The 27064-nt window shown below is 38.3% G+C and overlaps 1 protein-coding gene across 38 annotated transcripts in view; it reads left to right on the top strand.

Moving 5' to 3' along the window:
- Positions 1-24942, top strand: part of LOC123745316 (serine/threonine-protein kinase WNK1) — a 340974-nt gene extending 316032 nt beyond the window's left edge. For 31 of the 38 annotated variants that reach the window (XM_069300723.1, XM_069300716.1, XM_069300719.1 and 28 more), the window contains 8 exons: positions 3307-3982; positions 5515-5678; positions 7066-7567; positions 9186-9361; positions 14085-14282; positions 14743-16557; positions 18993-19075; positions 21784-24942. In XM_069300723.1, the coding sequence (XP_069156824.1) occupies positions 3307-3982; positions 5515-5678; positions 7066-7567; positions 9186-9361; positions 14085-14282; positions 14743-16557; positions 18993-19075; positions 21784-22447 (4278 nt within the window). In that variant the 3' untranslated portion in view covers positions 22448-24942. The remainder of the gene's footprint in view (positions 1-3306; positions 3983-5514; positions 5679-7065; positions 7568-9185; positions 9362-14084; positions 14283-14742; positions 16558-18992; positions 19076-21783) is intronic. The other 7 variants (XM_069300734.1, XM_069300741.1, XM_069300736.1 and 4 more) reach the window with 1 other exon arrangement.
- The last annotated feature ends 2122 nt before the right edge of the window (positions 24943-27064 follow it).

The following is a 27064-nucleotide window of genomic DNA, read 5'->3' as shown; positions in this document are numbered from 1 at the left end:
CCCTCATTTGTTGGAAGAAGAGAGGCAGATCAGGTCAGCTGGTCTACCACCAGTTCTTATACTGATGTAGACTGTGCTAATTGCCCTTTCAGTTCGCTCTGGCTCCAGACTCCTGTCATTAGCTAAGTGTTGTTTGCCTTTGAGGCTGTTATTGTGCACATTTGTGCAGTTTGAATCAAGAGTTAAGTACACTTGGAGCTGCATGTGTTCATGGTTCCCTTCCCTGTGTGCTCCTTAAGTGCTGCACTTGCACAGTCAGGGTTATCTTCCTTGGTGTGTTTGGAATACATGTCCTTAAGGTCTTCTTGGTTGTGGTGGCCCTCACCCTTCAAGTAAGGCTTTGACTGTCTTTCCTCGTGTCAGTAGTGCTTATTGCTGGTGGGCCACACTGTGGTCTGTGTGACCTACCCAGCACACCGTGGTGGGCCTCTAGCTTACATGTCTGGTTGGTGCAACGATTCTCGCTGGTTGCTAATTCTCCATGGTTGAGTCCTCGGGAGTTCTGGGCTTTCATTTCTGTCCCTTTCGTCATTTTGCAAGGCAATTTTGCCTTTTGAAAACTGCCTGGCAGTTTTCATCATTTTGCCTTTTTCTGCTTGGGGGGCTTTTCTGCTTTACCTTTATTAAGTTTCACCTAAGGTTTAGTGTGGTTAATTCCACCTTGTTGCTCCCATTGACTTCGGGTATCCAGAAATGCCCGTACAAGTATACAGCGGGTTACCAGCATAGCATTCCCAGTGCCTGGGCTTCCTGCAGGGAACACTCACCCCTGTAGGCCCTGGAAATCCCCTGCAGGCTTGGTTGTACTATGAATACTTCTTCCGAGCCCGCTCTCACCTTGTGCAAATTTGATGGTTGTTTGTCATCTGTGACACCTGGCGACTTTCATACTTTCTGTCTCCCCCATGCTGCCTGCTAGGTTGGGGACACCTTTGACCCCGAGTCGTGTAGGACTTGTTTCCCATATGTGATTCTTCTTACCCACTCCTAAAGTTCAGAGGTATTAGGCAGTGACTGCTCTGTGCTTGAGGTTTTCTTTGTTTCAGGGAGGTTTCCATCATCATATGAAATGATGGTGGAGCAGCCTGCTGACCCGGTCTGTCTTTTTCCTACCCCAAAAGAGGGGAAAGGTAGGGAGAACTAGTTCTCTCTAGTTTCATAATTTTTTTATCATTTGTTTATATTGTTAGGGGGGGGGGGGATCTTTTGGTAGGCTGCAGTCTGGTTTCTAACCAAGTAGTAGTGTGTTTTGTTTAGCAGGTTTTCTGGGTGCCTTCCCATAGTGGTGGACCGTAGTGGTGGAAGACATGACTAACTTTTCATAAGAGGTTTTCATACAGCCACCACTCCCTGCACCTCTATGAGGCAGAGAGGTTCTAGCTTGTGGTCCTCAGTAAGCCAATAAAACTTTGTGACTGATGGCACCTAGTAGTATGGCACTGTATCAGTGTACTGTAGTAGCTTCAGGGAGCCACCAGGGCTCAACCAGAAATTGGCATTTCATTGCATTCAACGCTAGTTTTTTTCATTTGTAGCCAGCCTGACACCAACTTTTTCATCTCTTGCTTTTGCCTGTACCAATCCTACACTGCATTATCTAGACTCTGCCCCTTACCCACTGCCTTTCTATTGCATACAGGTGAACCTCACTTAATAAATCGTTGTGATGAATATTGTTGTAACGTGTACCTTTAATTTACCCAGTTATTGATAAGAGGTATGAAATATTTACAGTAATAAAGTAAGAAAAATGTATTTTGCGGAACACACGTCAAATTCTCTTAATGGCGTAACGCCATTCACGTGAGCTAATGCAGCAAGTTAGTTGTGTGTTACGTGGAGATATATTTACTACTATAATTTTGACAGTTTTATACATATAAATCAATCGATCAATATCTCTTCTCTCTCTCTCTCTCTCTCTCAAAATGTTGTTGGTTGAAGGGCGACGACGATCGAGAGATCGTATCCACCCCAATAGAAAAAAATGGGACACCATGAGCATAGCTCTCATGCCGTAAATTCTCAGTTGTTGCCAGTACAGAATAGATAGGCAGTGAACAATGCCTCATTTGTTTCACTTGCAAACTAGATATGGACGTAACAGCAAATTTAATGCCTTAAATTAAAACACACCACAAAGAGAATGAAACCAGCTGCTTAGGTAAATATGTCAAAACAGATGATGTTTAAAAGCCAAGGTGGTGAATAATTGAGAACACTTCACACACCCTATGTTACACTAGGCTTATAGTATGTTACAACAGATTAGAATCACATGAAAATTAAGATACACTGTACTGTAAGACTGATGTTAGAACACCAGTCAGAGAGGAAAATCTTAACTGTGCAGATATTCTAAAGAAGCTCAATTTGATAGTATTAGAAGGAAGGATTAGAGAGGTTATTATTGGCTATACAGTATATGAAGCTGGAAGCACAAATGCATTTGAGAAATGCAAGAAAGTATGTTATCTAAGATTTAGTATGTAAGTGGAATTATCTAAAAGAAGAGTTGATGGAAGCAAACACCATATCTAACTTTTAAGAGCAACTGTGACTGAGTTATTACAATATCAAAAGAAAGAAATACACCTGGTACCCAATTGCTAAGAAGTTGGGCACCGGAGCTTAATCTATATATCTTGTTGACACAAGTAGGAAAATACATTACATACACTGTACAGTACTATGAAACAAGCTAGAATGGGCTCTCCAAGCCATAAATCACTTAGAACTCTTATTGGGTTATAGTGATACTGATATATAGATTGTAAAGTGATACTGTACAGTACTTTATATTAATACAAATGAACACACGTACATGTTTGTTAACTAATTATTATATTATTAATTTGTAATTAAGGTGGTTTCTCGTGCATTTCTCTGGGTAATGGCCACATTGTACTGTATTGGTAAACCTATTTGTATTATCTCCATTTGTTTACATCTGGGTAAAGGATTATCTTGGGTATTGCTCAATGGATGTGTATATGGGTATTAATGCTTGCAATAATATGCTTTGCTTTGTACATTTGTTTAAGATTTTGCTTGCTTTTTTAAGTTTTTATTTTATTGGATGTGCTTTTAAATGGTAATTTTCAAGCGTATAATACATTCTAATTAAAAATTTATTTAAAATATTTAATTTAGCTATTAGATATCTCATTTTATTTTTCATTGCAGTATTCTATTTTGTACTGAAGCAGATAATAGTTTTTATATTGCAGAAAATACTTAGGTTAATGAATGCATTATTGTCATTACAACAGACCAAATAACTTCATGTGTGATGTATCACTACAGGGTGGTTTGAGTATGGGAATTGATGAAAGAAGAGGAGTGGCTACACCTGCCATTCCAAGTGAATCCGTAGGAACACCTTTGGTTACTCCTGCTGTATTACACGGTCTGCATGCCCCAGCTGGTGTGCTTATGACTGCACCTATGCCTGGTGGTGTTGCACCTGCGGCACCAGTTGCCAATGTTTTGGGAACCCCTCCAGTTCCAGTTGATGCAGCTGGAATACCTATCAATGTAGACATGTTCTCAAATTTCCAGCCAATACCACAGCCTGCCATTAACCCTACTGCATTGCAACAGATTTCATTACAAGCAGAGATGTCTGGCTCTGCTGTCAACCTGTCTGAAGTGGGAGCATCAACAGCACAAACTGGACATGAGGATTCCAACCAGTCTGTGCCACAGTCTGAACAAGTGATTGGCGAATCAGGTTGCATAACTGGGGAATTGGGCCAGGTGGCTGGAGAGTCAGGTCAAGTAACTGGAGAAAGTGGTCAAGTTGGTGTAGAAACTGGTTATATGCCCGTAGTGTCTGGTCACATAGCTGTAGATGGTGGCCATGTTGCAGTATGTCCAGGAACAGATCTTCCATTACAAGTTCCAGTATCTATGTGTATGCCAACACCAGTGGGGTTGGCAAGTGGAGCACCATCAACTATGCCTGCAGGAATGACCTCTGGTGAGTACCAGCTTACCTAACAAAACTGCTGATAATATTTATATTTTCAGTGGTTTTACCCTTGGGGAAAAATAAATTCCAGTTTCTGCTATTGATGATTCTCTTCCTAAATACTGTTTGTATTTCAACATTATCCAAGATATGTTATGTTAATACTTTATAGAGTGAATTTTTATATATTAATGCCAAATTGAGTTTTAATTATGCTTGTGGAAAGTAGATGATTTATGAATATAGCTGATGTACAGTATATTGATTTGGAAAATTCTTATTTATAAAAAGAGATTATACATCCTGTATATAGAAAGGGAAGCAGTAATTCAAATTAGGAGTATGAAGAGGTGAAGGGGACGAATAATTCTTAAGTTAAAAATATACCCAAATTAATTGGACTGGCAAATGAATGCCTATATTAGGATGCACAGATTTTTGCTGTTAGTCATGAAGATCCAGTTTATTTTTTATGGAGTACAATATAGTTTTTCATATCAATTATTTAAAAACATTTTTTTATTTATACTGTACTAGTTTAGTAATTTCACCCCATGAGAAGATTACTATTTTTAATTATGTTGTATTTGGAAAGTTTGATCTTTACAACTACTATTTTTTAAGTCAAATTGTTCTGTTTTCCTTTTAGATTTATTTTTAAAGAAAATGTATGGCATACAATTAAACCTTGCTAGACTGTATTACAGTGGACCTGAACCCTTGGTGGGTTTGGAAAAATGGGAATAATGGTCATAATCTTGGTGAACTGGAAAACAGTATAATCAACCTGTCCCCTTACAAAAAATATAACTTTTTGCTGGAATGCGTTACATAAGGCCAAAAATTGTCATATTAGAAAATGGAAGCGGCTCGCAAAAGTGACGTATTGTCCCTTTTCCTGTTTTGGGTCCTCTGGTAAGTTAGGAGAGGACACTTTAAATTTATCGATTTCTTGATGTTGGGAAACCTTAGGAGGATGGGCTGTATAATCACCCATCTTCATTGGTAGACCTGTCCAATTTTGGCAAAATAATACCTATATGTATTTGATTTTTAGCAGTAACATACTAATACAAAAATGCTGTTTAATCTTTGCAGTGTGTGTCTTGCATATCTACTAAAAGTTGTGCAATATTTTGTTTATATACATTCAGATAAATACTGAAAAATGTTGACACTCGGTGAACTGGAATCTAATGTTAAAATGGGTAAAAGTCCTGTTCAGTCAAGGTGTCATTGTACCAAGAAATATTCTTGAAAACATGTGATCACACTTTGCTAAGAGCTAATACAAATTTAAATACAAAAGCATTTCTAGTATATATTAATAAAGACAAAGTAACAGTGAATAACAGTTAAAAGAAATACTCCCATATTAATATTAAATGTGTTGCAGCTGCATCACAGTGCAACACTATGGATAGCCAGGTTCTTCAATACATAAATGTATTATAATATTAAAGTTTATTAAATATATTTCTAGTTTATTTTTAATACTGTACATTATTCCAGTAATGTGAATATTAATTAATTTACTGTAGGTATGGGCATGACTGGAGCTGCTTTAGGACTTCCTCATGGAGTAATGTTGGCTGTGCCCACTGGTTCAGGACAGCGAAGCAGAATGGATTTAGAGCATTTAAGAGAACAGTTACAAAAGCTTGTGCCCGGTGCTCACCTCACATTAGCCCACCATGGACATGAGGTAGGTTTTTATGCAATTAAGTAACTTTCAGAGTTTGTGTATGCAGCCTTTAACATTTAAGAAATAGTGTGTGACAAATAGAAAACGGAGGGTTGTGATGAGGGAGTGATAGCGAGACAGGAGGGAAGTGGGAAACGGTATCCTGCAAGGCTCGAGTCTTCAACCATAATTGTTCGGTACTTTTGTAAATGACCATCTGGAGGAGGTAGGATTGTACATGTCAATGTATGCAGACGATGCTAAAATGATAAGACAACTGGTTACTGTAATTTAATCCCGCAGAATGTAAAATAATGAGGTTTGGAAGAGAGAGAATGAGATTCGAAGGACAGTACAGTTAGCAAAGTATGTAGTTATATTAATCAAAATGGGAAAAGGTCCTGGGAGTGAATGAAACACCAGCCTTAACACCAGAGGCATGTGTTAAGAGATTGACATCAGCTGCATATGCAAGACTAGTAAATATAAGGATGGCTTTCACCTAACCAAGGGGATAATTCAGAATATTATACCAGTCTTAAAGTATTCAGGTCCAGCATGTAACCAACACCTGGTAAACCATAAGAAGAAAATTGAGGTCTAAACATTTGCAGTATGACCAGCACCAGAAATAAGAAGAATAAACTATGTGAAAATGCTTAATGAAGTACTGTAAAACTTATGACATTGCAAGAGAGAACAAGAAAAGGTTTATATGATCACAAGATACTGAGGGGGGGGGGGATACACAGAGTGAATAGACTGAGCATTCTTCCACATGTAATAACATAACGAAGGGACATTGGTGGAAACTGGAAACACAAGTGAGCTAGAGAAATGCAGAGAAATATTCTTTGCATTTTATATACATTGCATATACATATTGTATATACATATACAATTAAACTTGTTTAGTTTTGTAATGTGACAGTGCAGCTGGAGTTTACCTCGAGGGGGAGGGGGGGGGGGTCCAGGAGTTTTTCTGCTCCTTAATCCAGCTTGTGGCCAGGCTTAACTTGTCATAACTTGGCTCAACAGGCTGTTGCTTGGAGCAGCCAGCAGCCCACCTTTACATCCCAGTTGGTCTGGCACTTCTTGCAGACACTTATCTAATTGTTTCTTGAAGAAATCCAGCTTTGTTCTGGCAATATTTCTTATGCATGCTGGGACCTCATGGACCTCTGATGATCATATAGTGCTTTTTGACTGTGCCTATGGGCTCTCTACTCCTCACTGGTTCTATTCTGCATCTCCTCCTGTATTTTTTAGTCTTTTATGTTGTTATTTTAGAGTGTGAATTAGGGACCTGGTCTTCCAGTGTAATTGAGAATTTGAGTCAACATTTAGGATTTAAGGATTGGATGATTTATCAAAATCAGGATCAATAATAACTTAATTTTTATAACAGGAAAATGTCAGCACTGGATCTCCGTCCATTGATGGTCTACAGCAAGTGTACCCACAGTCATCTTTGAATGCCTCTCAATCAACTATTGGTGGAATACCCCTCACAATGATGGGATCAAACACGGTAGCCCATGGAGAAGGACTTCATGCCTCTGTAGATGGGTCTGTAGACACAAGTATGATATTGCCACAGACTGTGAGATTACCAGGAGGGGAGACTGTAGCATTAGTGTCTCAAGTTATGATGGAGTCTGGCTGCCATCCACCACTGGGTTATTCAGCCATGGTGCCTCTTCGTCTAGAAAATGCTGGTTTGAGCTCGGTAGGCTCTGCAGAAGCTTATGCCTGGAGGCCTGCTGCAGTATCCCCTGCACCAGTTCGAAGTCATATATCCCTGTCTCGGACACCCTCCATTAAAGATTCTGAAGACCAGTGTGATACCAAGCAAAATCGAACCTCACGTTTCCAAGTCACAAAGGTGGTTGAAGAAGCTGTAAGAAGAAGTGAGTATGTGGTTTGTTTAATGTAATGAAAAGATATAATTTGTATAGTTTCTTTATAAGCTGCTATCACTCTAGATAGGTTGCCAAATCCCAATATGGCACCTCACTTGATTACATTAATTACTCTGCCTCAATGGACAGCTATCAGCAACAACTAATTAACTTTACTGATTCTTCAATTAACGATTAAAGATTACAGAAATTCCTTGTCACGCAGACAGTCAGAACACGGTAACACTAGGTTACACTTCACAGTGCTTAATCTAAACACAGCACCAAATCATAACACAATCATAATGTAAAAAAATTACAATAATAAAGTAATTAATAATCACAAATGACTATCAAATAAACACAGTAATCAAGGACTGTGATTACTGAATAGAATAGAAGGACTCACAGATCACTGGGAAACCTTTTCTTATTCCCTTGTAGTCAGCTATTCTAGCAATATGTTGATGGATCGCTACGGATGCTGACAATGATCACGGATCTAACACTGCAGTCTATATCACTGCTTAGATCACGTGGTGGTACTATATCTCACAATCTCTCGTTTCACTCGTAATACTGATAATCCGATCTGTCACGACAACGGATTCTGAGGGACGAAGCCCCAAGGAATGGAATGATGAAATAGTTAACTTAATGTCGCGTTAGACGGTGTTTCTCGTAGCTTTGATTGAAACTACGGGATTACACGACTTCACAAAGCTGGCGACCGGTTCAGAATAACCTGTCCACGAGCGACCTAGGCACGAGTATATGCTGTCACCTCTGTTCTTTGAAAGAGCTAATCAGGAAGAGGCATGATGCAATGCTTCCATGAATCACAAGTCTTCATTGGGTCACATGGTACTTCGTGACGCCAGTCAAGCAGGCTGGTGTTTACACAGATGGTGAGAGCCGTTGGCCGACCCGACCACAACTCTCCCTGACTGCCACTTGCCTCTATAAGTTGTTTTTTCATCCTTAGGATTTCTACTGTAATAGTCATTACAGTGGGTGTAACTTACTTATCAAAATTCCTATGGTGGCCACCACACTATATTCTATCAGCTGATGTAATCCACTGTCCAATGACACCCAACAATGTACACCTACAGTACATATTAACCGAGTTAGCTTTGGTGCACTCTGTGCACTCGTGAGAGAAACCAACATTTTGATGTGCACTCACTACCACACAATTGTAAGCTAGTTGGTATTCCATTCTCTTGCACCAGGATTTGTCCAGACTGGAGACTTATGCTGGTAGGGTGATCCTTCTAGCTCCTTGGTGTGGCTGGCTGAGCCTTGGTTTCCAGCCCTTTTGGCTCTGTCTGATCTCTACATTTCTCATTAACATTCCTTGGTGTTCATATGTTAATCACTACATACATTTATATAAGGATGGTATTAAGAAAAACTTACTTTGGCTATTATACTTCTAATATGTATTGTAAATTGTATATTCTGTACTGTATAGCAGCATTTGAAACATTGTTTATATACAGGTAGTGTTAAATGTGCTGGACTCGCACTTTAATAATTTTATACTTAGATTGCATAATTTTTCTTATTAATTTTGTTTATTGAGAACAGCTTGCTTATATTTATATATTTTTTTATTTTATAGCATCAGACACATCAACTTGCAGTAGCCCAGTTAGTTCTCCTGTACGTCGTGGACGTTTTGCAGTCACCAAAGTGTCCGAGTCAACAGAATCTGGAGAAGGTGTTTTGGGAGGTTCTGCCCTGACACCGGGGTTGTCAGAATCTCATCCTCACGTGTTCATTCGTGAAAATTCACAGGTGGGAAGTTATAAAATTATATTAATTATTGTACATGCTTGTTAGTGTGAAAGATGTGATGAATGGCACAGTATATGTGGATTAACCTAAGTGCACTTGCCTAAGTGTAGTAACAGGATGAGAGCTATGCTCGTGGTGTCCCATCTTCATATTACTCTATCGTATGATGGTTTGAAACTACTGATAGTTTTGGCATCCACAGCTTTCTCACTGGGTCTAACTGTCTACCACTTTGCAAAGGAGAACATTCTAGTATTTTTTTAGCATCTTGGTTTCCTTAACTTGAATCTATGATGTCTTGTTCTTGAGGTTGCAGGTTTCAAGAATTCCTCCTTGTCAATTTTGTTGTCATGTTACTATTTTGTATGTAGTGGTCATATTACAGTACCTCTTTTTTTAATACCTTCTAGTTTTGGCACATTTAATGCCTCTAGCCTCTCCTCATAACTTTTCAGTTCTGGAAGCCATTTTGTAGCATGTCTTGGCACCTTTTCCAGTTTATTGATGTGCTTCTTCAGATATGGGTACTATACGAATTCCAATTTTGGTCCCACAAAAGTCGTAAATAGTTTCTCCAAGATCACATCACACAGCACCCAGTTTCTAAGCAGTAAGCAGCATCACTGAACCCAGAAAATGATTGATCTACAGTATCACTTTCTTCAAAAATGGGAGAAGACACAGGTTGTTATAATACTGGCTCGGGTAATGACCTGTGAGGTCACAGCATGTGTAGTGTTTGCCCTGTACAGGGCACGCTCGCTGTATCGTCTGCATCAGTGTCTGTATAACGTGTATCGGACACTTGTTAGGTCTTTATCGTGCCTTGGTTCACCAATATCACTACCCTTTTCTCTTCAACTAATAATGTCCGAATTTTCCCTTCAGACAGCGATCTTTCAACACATTGTCCAACAGGAGATTGGGAGCTGGAGGCACATGTGTCAGCCATGGTTGCTTAATCAGAACTGAGCCTACCCATGGCTCTAGGGCATGCTGGGAATTTTTTTCAAAATGGCTGTCGCTCACTGGAGGCCTCAAGCCTCCATCTCATAACCAACCCACCGCGTGCGCATTTTGAATTTCACGATATCCTAACATCGTTCCCTAATCGGGTGGAGCACCGCTATACCCCATCTTATGTCAGGTGGCGCAGTGCAGTGGTTAAGAATGTGTTTAATTGCGTACACTTGTGGTAGTATTTTCACTATTGAAAATTTGGAAATTTCAAATTCTGTACTGTTTTTTCCTCTCAGTTTAGTCAAGTACAAATCTCCTTGTTACTTGACTAGCCTATCAGTTTTATTGGTAACTAACACACACTTTGACCAAGAACCAGCTTGAATGGTGCTGAGTTGAGGTATTCCACTGCTACATCTTGTATGACAAACATAATGAAGTAAATGACCTTATCTCATTTGTTTAGCTGCTCAATACATTATATCTTGAAGTTCCATTACTGTTTAACGAGTTTATTCCAAGGCTCCGCGGGATGATTTAGCAATGACAGCCTCTACTCTACATCGCACACATCCATCAACTGCTTAAATAAGACTGAAATAAACATGCTTCTTTGATTTCGTTGAAACTCCTTAAGTAAAAATCTACCCAGAAAGAGAACTCGATTATTTTGAGAGCAATGATGTTGAGGCTTATTTTTCTTACTAGGACAGCCTGGGTGCATGATAGCTGAGTGGAAAGCTCTTCGGATTTGTAGTCTTGAGGTTCCGGGTTCGAATCCTGATGGAGGCGGAAACAAATGGACAGAGTTTCTTTCACCCTGATGCCCCTGCTACCTAACACTAAATAGGTACCTAGGAGTTAAACAGCTGCTACGGGCTGCTTCCTGGGAATGTTTAACAAAATGGAGGCCTGGTCGAGGACTGGGCCCCGGGGACGCTAAGCCCCGAAATCATCTCAAGAAGACAGCCTCTAGAAATTGTGGGGAAGCACACATGCTAGTCAAGGGTGAGCAGTTCCCATTCTTGGTCCACTTTGCTAAATCAGGACCTTGTCTCCTCTAATATCATTGCCAAGGAGGAACTGGATACAGTATCTGATTGATCCTCCAGGTAGTTCTTTATTTATCATTCCTTCCATCTCATTTTATGTCTTGGCATATCTTTCTATAATTGTCAGAACAATCTCAAAGGAATTGGCTTTTTTATCAACTCGTAGTTTCTACACTCATCTATGGTGAGATTTGTGTAGATCTTCTTTTCTTGTCCAGTTAACCGGTACTGCCAAATTGTTCCTCGGCCAACTTACTAGTTCTGCCACTCTACCTGAAGACCAACTCTTTTCAAAAATTTCTGCTCAATTTCTTCTGTCCTGAGCTTCATTTGAGTTTTCTCTTTTTATATTCAGTATCAGCTTTCCTGATCTCTCGTTCTGTTTCCATTTCTCTCTTCATCTCTTTCTCGGGTAACCATCCCACATACCCTGAGGTTGAGCCCTGCACAGGCCCTCCTGAATCTCTCTCACATCGTACACCTTTGCAGATGCCTGTTCCTCTTCCTGCACAGACCCTGGCTCCGTTTACTTTATGCTGCTGTCTTCCCATATGCCTTTCTTCAACACGTTCCCTGCTGCCTTCAGATCCTCAGTCAGCTTCCGTCTAGCAACTGCTCCTAACCTTGGTAAGGGCCCCAAAATATTACGTTCCCATACCTCAGCGTGACCCTTTTGGCTTGAGCAACTGCCTGTAGGTCACTTCGCTTGCTTCGCTTGGGACCAGTAAATGAATCTGCCTAACCTACAGTATCATCACGTGTAATGTCCTGGGTCGGCCTGGACCACTGAATATTTGTGTACAAAGTTCGACCTATTTGGAGACCTCACCTGGATACAAAACACTCAGTTATATTGAGTGAACTTCTCATTAATTACTGATGTACACTGGACCTTATCTTGTTTGTTTACTTACCACACATCAACAGTATCACATGGGTTTCTTCTCATTCTAAAACCTCGAAGGTCTCAGTAGATATATCACTCTCTTAAACCTCTTAGCCAAGTATTTTAATAAGTATTGACCCCAATAAGCTCCAACACTTCACTGGGTAACATTGAATTTTGTCACATTATACTAAGCTGACCACCTCTGTTTCCAACACTTACCAACCACATTACAGCTCACCTGGGACTCTCCTTTTATCTGTGATTCAACATTGGCTATTGAAGATGCCAAGGATCAACTTCTTTATACCTGCTTGTCAGGGTCTAACTAGAAATTGTCTAATTTAAATTGTCCAAACGATGTTTTACAAACATTCAACAATTGGTCATATCTTCTTCTATCAACAAAGAATAATGCTAAGAAATAAAATCAAGAATCAAATAATTTTCATGGCACTGAGGCATCAAACATGTGCCAGAGAAATAATATTCACTGTTGTCCAGAACAACATTATTATTATTACTAGGTGTAGGAAAATGGTTAATTTTCATTATCATTTATAAGGGACTCACCATCACCCTTGCATAAATGAATATTGTGAAACTACACCATTATTTCACAATCATAAATCAATTTAGCTGTATATATGTAAATGAGGCTATGGCTAAATCAATCCACGCTGTCACTGGGTAACTTGTTCCTTTAACCCTTTCACTGGTAGAGCAGTTGTGGCCAATCTGGCTTATACCAGATTTTTGAGCTAGAATATGTTTTCACATCCTGTAATGGTCACCCAGAAAAGCTGGAAGTAGAAACAAAGTTTTGGAGTGCTAAATGCAACCATTTGTCGGCGACCATAAAATATGATTGTATGTGATAAATAAAATACCATTTGAATTCTTAATTTAACCCCCACCCAAAGTCACACCTCACTTTTCTTTAAATGTATTTTATGTTTTAATCATAGTGAAATTTTGTGGAAGTGTTATGTACAGAACTATATAAAGTGTGTACTCACCTAGTTGTGCTTGCGGGGGTTGAGCTCTGGCTCTTTGGTCCCGCCTCTCAACCGTCAATCAACAGGTGTACAGGTTCCTGAGCCTATTGGGCTCTATTATATCTACACGTGTGTGTGTGTGTGTACATAGACACAGTATGCTTAATTATATGGAGTATGCTTTTTTCGTATTAGCAGTGTATAATCTTGGACATGAACTAATGTAAGAATTGTCAGGGTTACAAAGGTTTCCAACAGTTGCTTGTTTTGGAGCTTGGTTTACTTACTGGTGGATTTTCCTTGCTTTCGTGGTTCTCTAATCTCATGCCTCATTGAAAGGGCTAGATTCTATTTCTGATCCTCAATCGCGGCTCGTTGACTGTTAAGAGGCCTGTTGTATTTTCCAAGGCCTGGATGTTTGCAGGTTGTAGCATTAGGAAAACTACTGAGTTGGGCCCTTCCTTTAAATATACAGTAATTGAAACAGGTTTTACTTTTGAACATCAAATCTGCTTTTATTGGTAAGTAGATTCAATTTATTGAAACTTAATAATTTGTACCCATGATCACGATGTTCTGGTGGCAAAATCATTCCAGATTTGTAAGATTTCTTTATTATCATGTTTTGATTTTTCAAGGTAGCCTTGTATAGTATTTCATAATGTTAATAGATAATGAGATATGCCAGTATAGGAAGCTGTGGGTACCTTCCTTTTCTAGTTCTAAATTGAAAGTAAGCTTTGTGAAAAATATTATTTGATTATATTTTTTCACCAAGATGTCAATTTGAATCTCCTACAAATAATCCAATATTTTTCCTTTTATAGGGTGGTACTCCTTCAGACCCTCCCTCCATCACTCCCTCTGCTCCTCCTTCCATGACATCATCATTTGTCTCCGAGGACACTCCGGCCACCACTCCAGCTACCCCAGCACCTCATGTCGACACGTTTGGTCAACACCACTCCTCGACCAACTCCACTGAAGATCACGTGCCAACCTTGGAAGGCAGCCAGTTTAGTGGTGTATGTATTATACTTGTTTAAACTGACAGTTGGTTATACTGCATTCTGGTACAGTATTTTTCTTGTGTAATATTACAGCAGGTTCCATGTTCCGAAGCCATATTTTCCCATGGTTCCTTTTTTCTTCAAGCTACTTCACTATTTTGATTATTTCTGTTAAGTGTGCAGCTTATTATATTGGTCTGATTTTGTTGTAGGATTTTGTTTGATTTGCTTTGTGCAAAACTTATCATATATTAAAAAATTGCCTCTATTGTTTAGAGGCAGTTTGAAATATTATAATTTATGCATGATTCAAATTTCAATAAATTCATAGTTGCATGAATGATTTGATTGGATGAGTTGCATGGTACAGTATTTCAAAATAAAATTAATGATGTTGTATTAATTTTAGTTTCATATGATAAGATGATGCTGTGATCATTAAGATGCACACTAAGAATTGTTTTGCTTTCTATAGGTTGTTACTAGACCCCCTGGCGATAGGTGGCAGCCCCAGTCCCAGCCTTCATCCTCTTCCTCTGCCCTTCCCATGCAGACACCTATATATGAGGGGGTTTCTTCTTTTCCCTCAGCCACACCACGTCCTCACTATTCCAATACAACTGACAATAAGATCCGAACTACTCCCACCAGTAAATCAAGTGCTACTAACCAGCAAACGAAGGTCGATGCTTTTAAAAATAGTAAAACTACTAATTTTAATATCCCTGTCAGTTCAACGGTACAAGGAATCCAGACATTATCTCAAATTGTAGAGCAGCCACTGCAGCCTACGTCTTCAAGTTCTTCACCACCACATGAGCCACCACCTATTCTCAGGTTGCCTTCTAGACTGATTGATATTGTAAAAAAGAAGTCCCATGGTGTTGAAGGAGGTGCAATTCCCAAAGTTTCTGAAACAAACAAAGCATTTTCAGACAAATGTAAATTTCCAAGAAGTGCATCTTGTGATGCTGACACTCAAGTGTGGGGCTCATTACCTGATACTGAGTCAGGCAAAAGTGCTTACAGGTTACATTGTAGTAAGAGTGTTGAGGTACAGACTGAAGACTGTAAAAGAAAAGAATGTTACCTTTCCCCCTTTTCATCATCATCAACTGCTTCATTAAGCCCAAATCCGCTGATAAAGCCCAAGTCAACAAGTAATCTCAGCAGTCCAATTCCTCCTCCTATTCCACCTAGAAACTCGCCTCCAAAGTCTCCAATAAAGAATGCAGGAAGTATTAACTGGTTGGATCGAAGTAGTAGCATTATAGACTTGGGTAATTTGTTTGATGAAGTTAAACAGTCCAAAGAAGCTCTGCATAAGTCACGAGAATCATTAAACCGTTTTGGTGAAAAAAGGGCTTTTAGTTCGTATAGTCCATTGTCCCGCACAAAAAGTGTGAGCAGCTTACAGCATTTGGGATTAGCTGCTACCAGAGATTCAGGATTGTCACAATCTTCTTGGGAACTTGGAGATGCAAACAATTCTGCACCACACTTTCATTCATTTCAAGCAGGCAACGGCATGAATTTTAATGAGATTCAAAAGCCTAGCATGCTTACATCAAATATAAAACGTAGCCCAGCTCTACGAAGATTAACTGGACAGGACAGACTCAGTATTAGTGTTGAGGACTCTGTTTACCATACTGTTCATACACCATCTCATGCATGTGCGAGTCCTCGTGCCAAGTCATCTGGTCGTCTTCTCACTCCTCATACTCCAGCTTTCCAAGATGATGTATATTATACCATTCAAGGAGGCTCTGGAGTGACTCAGCATTATCATACAGAAGACTCTCGCTCATGGCAAGCTGTAGGCAGTATGCCAATACATCGCCAAAGAAGTTACTGTCACTCAAGCTCTAGTAGTGAAGAAGGCTTTGAAGAAGATGATCCTTTATATGAGCCTCTACATGAATCTCCAACAAATATGTCACCTACAGAAGCATACAACCCACATTATACACTAGAAATACCTCGTGTTTCCCCAAGATCTCCAAAGTATTATTATCATTCGCCTCCCCATATATCTCATTATGTTCCTTTATCTCCCAAAAGTCCTAAACACCTTCGTTACTCACCAAAATCACATCACCCATATGGTCATTCACCACACCAGCTTTATCAGAGTCCTCAGTGCTCCCCACAGTCTTCACATTACTCTCCTCAGTCTTATCATTACCCTTGTACCTGCATGCATCAGGGCTACCCCAACCCCCTCTGTAGCCGACCATGGCCCTCGCCCACAGCCCAGCTTGAAACTGGTCGTTCGTGCTCTTGGACAGTAAGTTCCTGCACCCGGTAAAGTTTGGGATGCTACTGGATCCTGTTGCTGTTTGTGTGGGTTACTGCACTTCCCACACCCTGTCCTGTCTTCTGTTCTGTACATTTACTTAGCTTTTAATCAGTCTCCATCACAAATAAATTCAACGTTACATCTTATAAAACTACATAAATTTAAGGGCATTAGACATCTTGAGTTGTAAATTTGTTAGTGAAGCTCAACCAACACTTATGTGGGAAACAATTTTAAATGTACTTCATAAAACACTTATTGTCCAACGTCATTTGTGCATTCTAACCTCATACCATCCCTCTGATTACCCCATATCCTACACTCCTGTGCTTGAGTAGTATCAATGTAAGCCAGGTTTAGTTTATAAGTGCCACATAACATACATTACTAACCTAGTTAACAGGGACTTCTCTCTTGCAGGTCATGGTAAATTTAACCCACTAACAAAATGTAGTGCATATTAGAAATATTGTAAATATTGTAAATACAAGTAACTGTAAGTAGAAGTATTAATAATATGCTTGCAAGTATTAGTTTGAGCAAGATTTAGAACAAAAGGGGTACGATATATACAGAATATATATATGAATATTGTCTGTAGTTTCAGTAGATCTAAAAATTGTACTAAAAATGTTTTGATTTGCTACTCTTTGTGTATGTGTGTGTGAAGTTGGATGTGGATATTTATTTGTACAGTATATGTATATATGCATGTTGCAGGAGAGTTTTTTTTCCCCAAAAATAATTAAGAGTTTACTTTGAAGTTTACAAGCCAGAATGCACTTTTTCTTCAGTTACCTGTAGCAATGCAGGGATTTTTTTCTAAATACTCTACTCATTTGCAAAATCTTGAGTATGATTATGAACTACAAATGTAAATTAGGAATACAAACTGATGTTTTTTATAATATTGTACCTATTTTGTAGATCTGCTGGGCTTTCACCAACATTTGATGTTTCATATTATTCAACCTAGGTACATTTATGATTGGGATTACAAAAATTTCAGTACATGATTTACATAAGAAAATCATGATAATAGCGTAGCGTGTAATTTTTATAATTATGTACTATATAAAACAGATTTATATAGTACATAATTATAAAAATTACATGCTACGCTATTATCATGATTTTCTTATGTAAATCATGTACTGTAACAGATTCAGATTTAGATTACCATTAGCCAAACCTTCTAACCCATTAAATATAGAAATTTTTAACCTATAAAACACGATATAAATATGCAGGTTAGGATAGTTTAGAATTTGATACCTTAGGTGAGTATATATATTTAGTATGATTCTATTAGGTATTTTTGCATTTGGCTAAGTTATGATTCACTAATGTAGTATTACATGATGCAAGATTCTGTAAATATGTCACCAGTACACAAAATTATGATATCTGACCATGTATTGGTGAGAGTACAAGGCAAATCACTGGAACACAAAATGTCAAACTTGACAAAAGTTGTTAAACATATTGGATGTCAGTGTAAATAAATACAGAAGAATTATAGAACATGTGCCGTGAAAGTGTACAGTAGTTTGAGAGATACAAGAGGGAAGGGAAAAGTTGTACACCTTCATATATAGACACTTAATTGAATAATGTACGGTAAACTCCTAATTATCATTCTCCATTTGATTTATTTTTTGGATACTGCACTTTGCGGTGTGTATGTTAGCCATAAGTAAAGTGATACTGGGGCCCTAAATAATTTGAATAATCAAGATTTTATATAAATTTTTATGACAACATAGATGTGTAAAAATTGCTAGCTGAACCTTGTTCTTTCACCTGGAAATAAAAGCAAAATTAACTGATATACATTGTTAAATTATTAATCAAGTAATTTATCCACTTGGAAATATTAGTGAACATAAGGACATGGCTGTCCAGACAATTGCTTTCACTCTTCCCAATAACATGCACACATACTCTGGTTTGAACAAACTATAATTTATGTAAATTTTGCTCATATGGTGGTGGTATAAGAGATACTAAGCTTTATAAATGTGGTGTAACTAATAGTATCTTTTTCTTTATCAAATTAAATGTGCTCATGTTACCACTTTCAACATAGGAAATTTGAAAATAAGAGACATGAGAACTAAGGTCCTAGTAAACATTCAGTGATATTGAAAGTATGAATATACAAAATGATCTTAAAACAGCTCTAAAGCTTGCTCAAACTTAGTTCTTGTAAAGTCCAACAGACAATAATGGAAAACTGAATCTCAAGGATATTAGACATAATGAAATATTTGTATGGAAAAATTTAAACGGGAATGTGTATAAAAATGAGATAATTAGATTTTGATTGTTATACCTTTCTTAGACGTTAATTTAATCTATTTTTACCGAGTTTTAAAATGTATAGGCACCCCACTTACAATGAGTTTTATCCCTTTATTTAGGAGGATGATGAACTGGAAACTGTCCGACTTGACTTGGAAGATTTTTCAGAGGACGATGACAGCTTTCAACAACTTCTCTCTAAGTAATTATCACATAGTGTCTGTTTTATCTATTTAAAAACAATTTTCATTGTGTTGTAATTTTGTGAGTATTTTGTGAAGTGAGTAATAACTTAAAATTGTTTCTAAATTAAGGATTTAGCGAGCATTCCAATGATACTAAAACACATAATCTATCTCAAAATTCCTATTTTCAGTTTATCTGTTTTGTTTATTTATTTATTTATTTATTTAATTTGAAAACAGTGTGGGCGCAACTTATCAGGAGACCAGCTAAAGTGTCAGAGGACCATCCAAGGATCACCTTAGCCAATTATCTATCACTCAAGATAATAATTGAGTGATTTCAATTCTGAGAATTTTCATTATTTTTGCAAATTACCTGCCAGAAGAGTATGAAAGATGGTTGTGTGTATTTCACAGTAACAAACTGATAACGTTTGCACATTTCCATAATTACTCTTTTATTGATAAGAAATTTAAGGAATGTTAATATGCTGATAAAAATTGTTTCCAGCTTTGATACCAAATTGATTGATTGAAAATTGATACCAGCTTTCCCTGGTATCAGATTTACCAGGGTGAGAGAGGGGCAGGCAGACATAAACTGATTCATACACTTTCCTCATGCAGAGGAAAGGCTGCGTGAATTGCACCTCATGTCGCCGGAAGACAGGAGGTCTCAGGGAGACATGATCGCCACATACAAAATTCTTGGGAATTAACAGGGTAGATAAGGACGGATTATTTACCACATTTACGAGCTATTCATGCCCGTGCCACCTCTTTGGTGGCTTAATCTTCATCAATCAATCAACACAGGTGGTACTCGCACAAGGGGACACAGGTGGAAGCCGAGTACCCAAATGAGCCACAAAGACATTAGAAAAAACTTTTTCAGTGTCAGAGGAGTTGGTAAATGGAATGCACTAGGAAGTGATGTGGTGGAGGCTGACTCCATACAGTTTCAAATGTGGATATGATAGAGCCAAAGAGACTCGGGAATCTGTACACCAGTAGATTGACAGTTGAGAAGTGGGACCAAAGAACCAAAGCTTTACTCCCACAAGTATAACTAGACGAGTACTGATCAATAGTACTAATAATATACAATATCTTTATTTGTATAAATACAAAACTATTTCAAATGATGTGAAAACAAAATAAGGCAGGGCAGACACAGGTGAAGATAGGAAATACAAATGATCCAGTTGAATTGGTTGATAAGTGGAATGAATGATCATGTCCATCCACAGCTTCACAACCAGGTATGGTAAAGCACTACCTCTACCACCTCATTTGTAGAGTTAAGGAGCTTGGAGCACACAAGGGCTTCTCTTATTATACAGACCCACTCCAAAATAAAAATACAAAAAATACAAGTCACAGCTTCGTATCATCCTTTGCAGATGACACAAAGATCAGTATGAAAATTACCTCGGCTGAGGACATTGAAAAACTTCAAGCTGATATTAATAAAGTTTTCGACTGGGCATCAGAAAATAACATGATGTTTAACAGTGATAAATTCCAGGTACTCAGGTACGGTAAAAATGAGGACCTTAAACATAATACAGAGTACAAAACACAATCAAATGTACCCATAGTAGGAAAACAGCATGTAAAGGATTTGGGAATAATAATGTCTGACGACCTAACGTTTAAGGAGCATAACCAAGCAAATATTGCAACAGCCAGAAAAATGATAGGATGGATTACGAGAACTTTCAAATCCAGGGATCCCATCACAATGGTTGTACTCTTCAAGTCACTTGTGTTGTCCCGTCTTGAGTACTGCTCAGTACTCACTTCCCCCTTCAGAGCAGGAGAGATTGCTGAAATAGAGGGAATACAGAGAACATATACGGCACGCATAGATGCAATAAAGCACCTAAATTATTGGGATCGTCTCAAAGCCCTCCAAATGTACTCACTAGAAAGAAGACGAGAGAGATATCAAATAATATACACCTGGAAGATACTGGAGGGCCAAGTACCAAATCTACACAGTAAAATAACAACGTACTGGAGTGAACGACATGGAAGAAAATGTAGAATAGAACCAATGAAGAGCAGAGGTGCCATAGGCACAATCAGAGAACACTGTATAAACATCAGAGGTCCGCGGTTGTTAAACGTCCTCCCAGCAAGCATAAGAAATATTGCCGGAACAACCGTGGACATTTTCAAGAGGAAACTAGATTTATTCCTCCAAGGAGTGCCGGACCAACCGGGCTGTGGTGGGTATGTGGGCCTGCGGCCCGCTCCAAGCAACAGCCTGGTGGACCAAACTCTCACAAGTCGAGCCTGGCCTCGGGCCGGGCTTGGGGAGTAGAAGAACTCCCAGAACCCCATCAACCAGGTATCAACCAGGTATCAACCTATTTACCCTATCACACTTGTATAGATTATATCCAGGTATCCAGATCTCACTGTCCAAGAATTCCCATGCATGGGTTTTTGTGAAAGCGCCAAATACTCAACTAGAAGGTTAAGGTGTGACCGATGCCTCATAGGTCCCAAGAGCAAGATCTCATATGGACACACATTGGTAGGCTCACAAGAAAACGTGAAACAAATGACCACGAGAGAAGAAAGCAACTGAGACTATACTTTTGAGTTTAGTCTCATAAATGAGTTTTCTCTAAAAAGTTTAAAATTATGTATCTTTTGCTGATAGTAGTCTTTAATTTTAATAAGATACTAAATGTAATTACTATTATATTTTCAGGCAAGAGCATGAAGAGGCTGAATTGCGGCAGAGACACCAACAAGAGAGAGAGGCTTATAAGGTGCTACGTATGCAACGGAGGCACCATAACAAGCGACCCAAGTCGCTTCGTCTGGCCTCATCTCCTGGTCCTCCACCATCAGGAATGACTCCCACTTCCCCTCATTGCCAAGCTGATGATGTACAAACAGATGGCTGCAAGTTATCCACAGGGACTAATTCTGATTCAGTCTTGATGTCTGATCATTCTATGGAGTGTTCATCAGCTACCACCTCAAATAAAAAGGGACGCACAATCTCAGAGGACATGTTGGAGCTAGTGCAGAATCTAGGAGCTCCCCGGCCAGTTGCGCGACCTCTGCCAGGAAAGATAACTTTGAACCAGATGATGGCCCAACAAAAGTCATCAGCAACAATACCATCTGTAGGACAAAGGGCATTTTATCCTTCAGTGGGAATTGCAGCTGCACAGTATCATGGTCAATACTTCTCAAATTTTCAGACATTCCCCTTACCATACCAGCGGCTGTCAGATGGATCAGTTGTGGCTGTTTCCCAAGTAGATGATGGTTCAGGAGCTCCATCTAGTACGAGTAGTAGCAACTCTAATTTACAACAGCCACCTGCCACAAGTGCCTCCTGGGTACAATGGCAGCAGCAGTAGGTGTGGCCAACATTCCATGTTCCCACTCAGGGACGGGAACCTGCATCTGTGATCCTGTATTTTGTACGTACTCCCTTGTGGAGATGGACTCGAATCAACAGCAGTGGAAGCAATGTCTGCTCGACAGGTTGGCAGAGTTTTTACGTAAATAACACTTTTTTTTGTGTGTTGCAAATGATAAATGGCACTTGTTCCTTAGGAAAATGTTAACAAGATGCTAAGATGTCAAGGACAGCAGTGTTTCCAGTGCTAGTTGTAGAGTTAATGACTAGTCATGCAATAGAAAGGATGAAGTTTTCAAATTTGTGTGGGTGTGCATTGCAAAAGATATAAATTGATACCTCAGTCATCCATTCTGTTCCTTTTAGATATGACTAGATTTATTGCTTTCAATAGTGATTCCTTTTTTAATGACTGTTCTATAACATTATGAGAACAAATATATCTTTTGGACAAAACTGATAAATCGGAATGAAACACTTCCCTCTGTTCATTAGTTATGGACATGAACAAGGGACAAGCAGTGTAAATGTTGTAATATATGTACAGAAAGATTTGTACAGTGAGGGGGATTGTGATGGGGCCTGTGATGAGTACTGGTTTAGGGATTGAGATAATTTGGCCCTAGTCAAATACATCCATATTTGGGCAAGCCAATGCTGATCGGTCTTCCAGCAACAACTTCAGAAGGTGATGCATGCACATCGTATGAGTAAGCCCAATTACTGCACTTGATTAGTGGGTCTGCTCAAAGTGGCGAGTGTTGTTTGGAAGTTTTCACAGAATCATCATTGAGACAGCTCAGTGTGTGGTTATCATTTTCAACAAAAGACTTCCTTGTATTAATTGCACATTGCATTGTAACAGTAAGGGATTGGGATTCACAATGACACAATCTTTGTGATTAAAATTGGTGCTACTGCCTTGCTTATACGCAGTAATTAATTTGTTTCTAGAAATCTGTCTAATAGTAGAACATATGGTGGACTGTGGAATTTGAAAATTTAAAGCAGCCTGAGAGTTGAGTGCTAGAAGTGTATAATCACTTCACAGATAGGGAGTTGCATTAGTTTTGTGGAGAACAATTACACCATAAATTCATCATGGGAACATGGTGAGCAAAACCTGTTAATATTTGATATTCGATGAGAATTGGAATCCTGATGAAGTATATCTCCTGATTCTACATCGCAAAGGTAGATTTGATATAATAGTAGCAGTGCAAGTGCCATTTCAGATACATTATCAGCATCATAGCACCCAAGTACATTGGAAATCTGTACTAGGTGCCATATATATTATAATCTGTAAGGGTGTCATGGTGATCAGTAGCCAATTATTCATTCACTTTTTTTTATCATTTGTGGATCTGTTTTTTAAGAGCTGGTAGATGATGTATATCAAATTTCAAGTGTTTGCCATTGAAATGTGTGTGGCAGTGGCCTTTTGACTGTAGCGATAAACTTGTATTATATTCTGTAGCATCATTTGCATCTGATACTAGACAAGTTACCTTTATCCTGCTTCAGTCTTTTATCAGTAATTCATGTGTCAACCCTCACTGGTTTGTTAAACACTTCAGTGCTTATGCTAACTACCAGTTAGATAAGAGCCATCATTGCCATGCCATATGCGCCTCACTTGCATTTTGTTTATCCATCTTACCGAGGTACTACTATGCTTTTTAAGCTTATAAACAGATATGTAGTTAACACAATGTCATGTGCCTGCCTGTATTGAAAATATTTCTCCCAGCAATAGAAGCAGACTTATAACATTATAGTTTCTTCTTGTTGCTCTGCAACTGTGATGTTGAGCCAAGGTGGTGCTGAGCTTGTCCAGGTTTTAGGCACCTACATAGCCCAAATAGGATTTGCTTTTCTAGATTGCCTCTATTGATTATTCCTGTTCCTGTTTCCTAGAGTAATATTGTAATATATTTTATATTCAGTTTCATAAGTTTTGAAATGTAAGTTACTAAAATTCCTTCCATTGCTATTCTTAAGTTTGTATTGAATATTTATCTTGATTTTGCACACAAGTATTAGTGGACAATGGGACTCAGCACTTCCCTGCCTTGGCATATAGTCCCACTTGCAGCCTGCCATGCAGTTGTCTGCTCATTGAACAATATTCCACGGAAGTCCACTCATTGTGCTGTACGATATCTTGTAAGATAACTAGAAATGATTCAATAAAATGGTGCAAAATTTTCTTTTCTTATTTTGCAGTTTTTAAGTGAACCTTCCATCTAACAGTTAACAAGAAGCAGTAAATTATTTTGCATATAACATGGTCTTCAACATTAAGAAAGATTAAAAACAAAGATTCCTAATTACCAGACAATGAGTAATATAATGTTAATGGCAGGACACGTTAGGGGATGAGGGATCTATACTATTTGAACAAATCTTGCAGTATTTAAAAGAAATTATAAATTTTCTATAATTGTATTCTGGAATAATTATAAAAATTAATAAAATAAATTTGATTGATCCAGATCTCTTTTATCCCTTTCACTACTAAACTTTGAAAACCCAGTTCTTTTCTAACAAACAACTCCCACTGAACCTTACAAAAATTAAAATGAGTTTTGACCTCCCACACATGCTGACCTAGACCCAAAGTAAAAGCAATGAGATAGTTTGGATATGGAGCAAGTTGAAAATCCCAAAGCCTCAAATATCTTCAGGAAAACTAAGGTAATTTTTCCTTGCTCAATACTGCAAACAACAGGACTGCAATATTTGGCAATGTAAGATGCAAATTTATAAATGAGAAGCGGCCTGATAAGCCACTGTTGAGTAGATGGGGGTGACAAGGCAAGAGGCTAAGAGCTCAACAGTCCAGGCAGGTGCCCAAGGAGGACTTAAAGACATAAGAAAGCCCTAGCATGAAGGGCTTTCATAGCAAGGAGCCATGCTTCATCTTACATAGATGATACAATGCTACATCCAGCATTATTGAGTTAATCTACTCCACTGTTGGGCTATCCCAGTGGGTCTGTTTGCATGCAATCATTTGCGGTAGTTAGTAGTGATGCAGAGCTTGCAAAAATATCATGCTTGACTGGCTCCTTTTTTGACTGGGGTCATTAATCCCAATCAAAATTTCAGAAACTGCTGTGTTAATATCTATGCCACATTCACTTGTAGCACAGCACTACGTGAGGAAAGAAATGCAGGCAAGACTATCAGAGTCTAGCTAGAAGTGTTGTTTGGTCCCATTGACCATCTTCCTAGAAGAGGAAGATGTTCAACATGAGTGAAGAAGAAGAAGAGAGTCCAGAGAGACATCAGTGACAGAAACATAACCCCCTAGTGACACTAACCTGAAGACATAGTTCACCATATGCTACAAGAGTAACTGGACCACTAGCGTACTCATGAAAAACTCTCGACACTTACGTGAAATGCTTTACAAGGCATGAATCCGTTCTTTTATGTCCATTTGGGGGCTATCAGCCCCAATGATCTCAATATATTGGCAAAACATCATCTAATTGAAGGCAATTGACAGTGCACAAACAAGGCTCCACCAAAGATAACAATTTTGACATAAAACGAGATATATCTTGACCAATAAACACAGAAATAATCAACAGACTATAGAAGTTAAAGATAACCAAGGCACTACATATCACCCATAAAAATTAAAAACAGGCAGATTAGGTATACCTTACCTTCCTCAAGATAAGACATTGCCATCCAATATACCACCTACTGCCCCAGCCAACATTGACTGAGTAATATCTCATTTCACCTCATCCTACATTTTTAAAAGCTTCTTCAAATTGAAGAACATATGGAATATAGAAATGACTCATGCTAGTATCATTGATAGCCAGAACTGCACTATTTGACCTAGAAAGCAAGACCCATTTTGCCTAACTGCCAGAGTGATTTTGTGCACTGTATTTTCAAATATTTCTTTGGAAATTTGTTCACCATTAATAATATTAACATATTATAGATTGACAACATGAACTTTTAACTTTAGCCTAGTTTTACTTATATTTGGCAGTATTAAAAATAATAACATATTTAGGATAGATCCTAAATATCTACAGTATCTATATCTAAATATCTATAAATACCTATCCTATTAGGATAGATCAAAGAGGTTTGACTCAAACTAAAAAACTTTGTAGAGTACATTAAAATTAACTAATTCCATTAGTTTTTTTTTACAATTATGAAACATAAATGGTCCAGGAGGGTGGGGGGGGGGGGGGTGATTATATAATAAACTTGCATTGGTGGAAACTTATAATAATTTGAAATTACTTTTGTTTTCATTTTCTCTGATGGTATGGGTCCCCATTCCAACTAGAAGTAATACCATCCTTTTATATTATAATTTATTAATAAAATCATCTAGTTTTTATGGCCTTGTGTATATTTACAATTTCTGCTTATTTTTGTAATTGTTAAGACATTGTCTAGCATTGCTGGGGGTGGATGCGGCTGGTTCTGGGAGGAGTTTGTGCATCGCGGAGAATATGTTTTGGACATTTTCTCTATGTTGCAGTAAAATTGTCTAAATTAAGTATGCCTGCTTCAATTTTATAGGTGCAAATTAAATTCAAAAACTTTATTCATAAATGTCTGTTTAGTA

This window comes from Procambarus clarkii, chromosome 44, assembly GCF_040958095.1.
Source record: "Procambarus clarkii isolate CNS0578487 chromosome 44, FALCON_Pclarkii_2.0, whole genome shotgun sequence".
NCBI classification, from domain to species: domain Eukaryota; kingdom Metazoa; phylum Arthropoda; class Malacostraca; order Decapoda; family Cambaridae; genus Procambarus; species Procambarus clarkii.
Note: the sequence above shows the minus strand (reverse complement) of the source record. Positions and strands in the feature narration are given on the sequence as shown.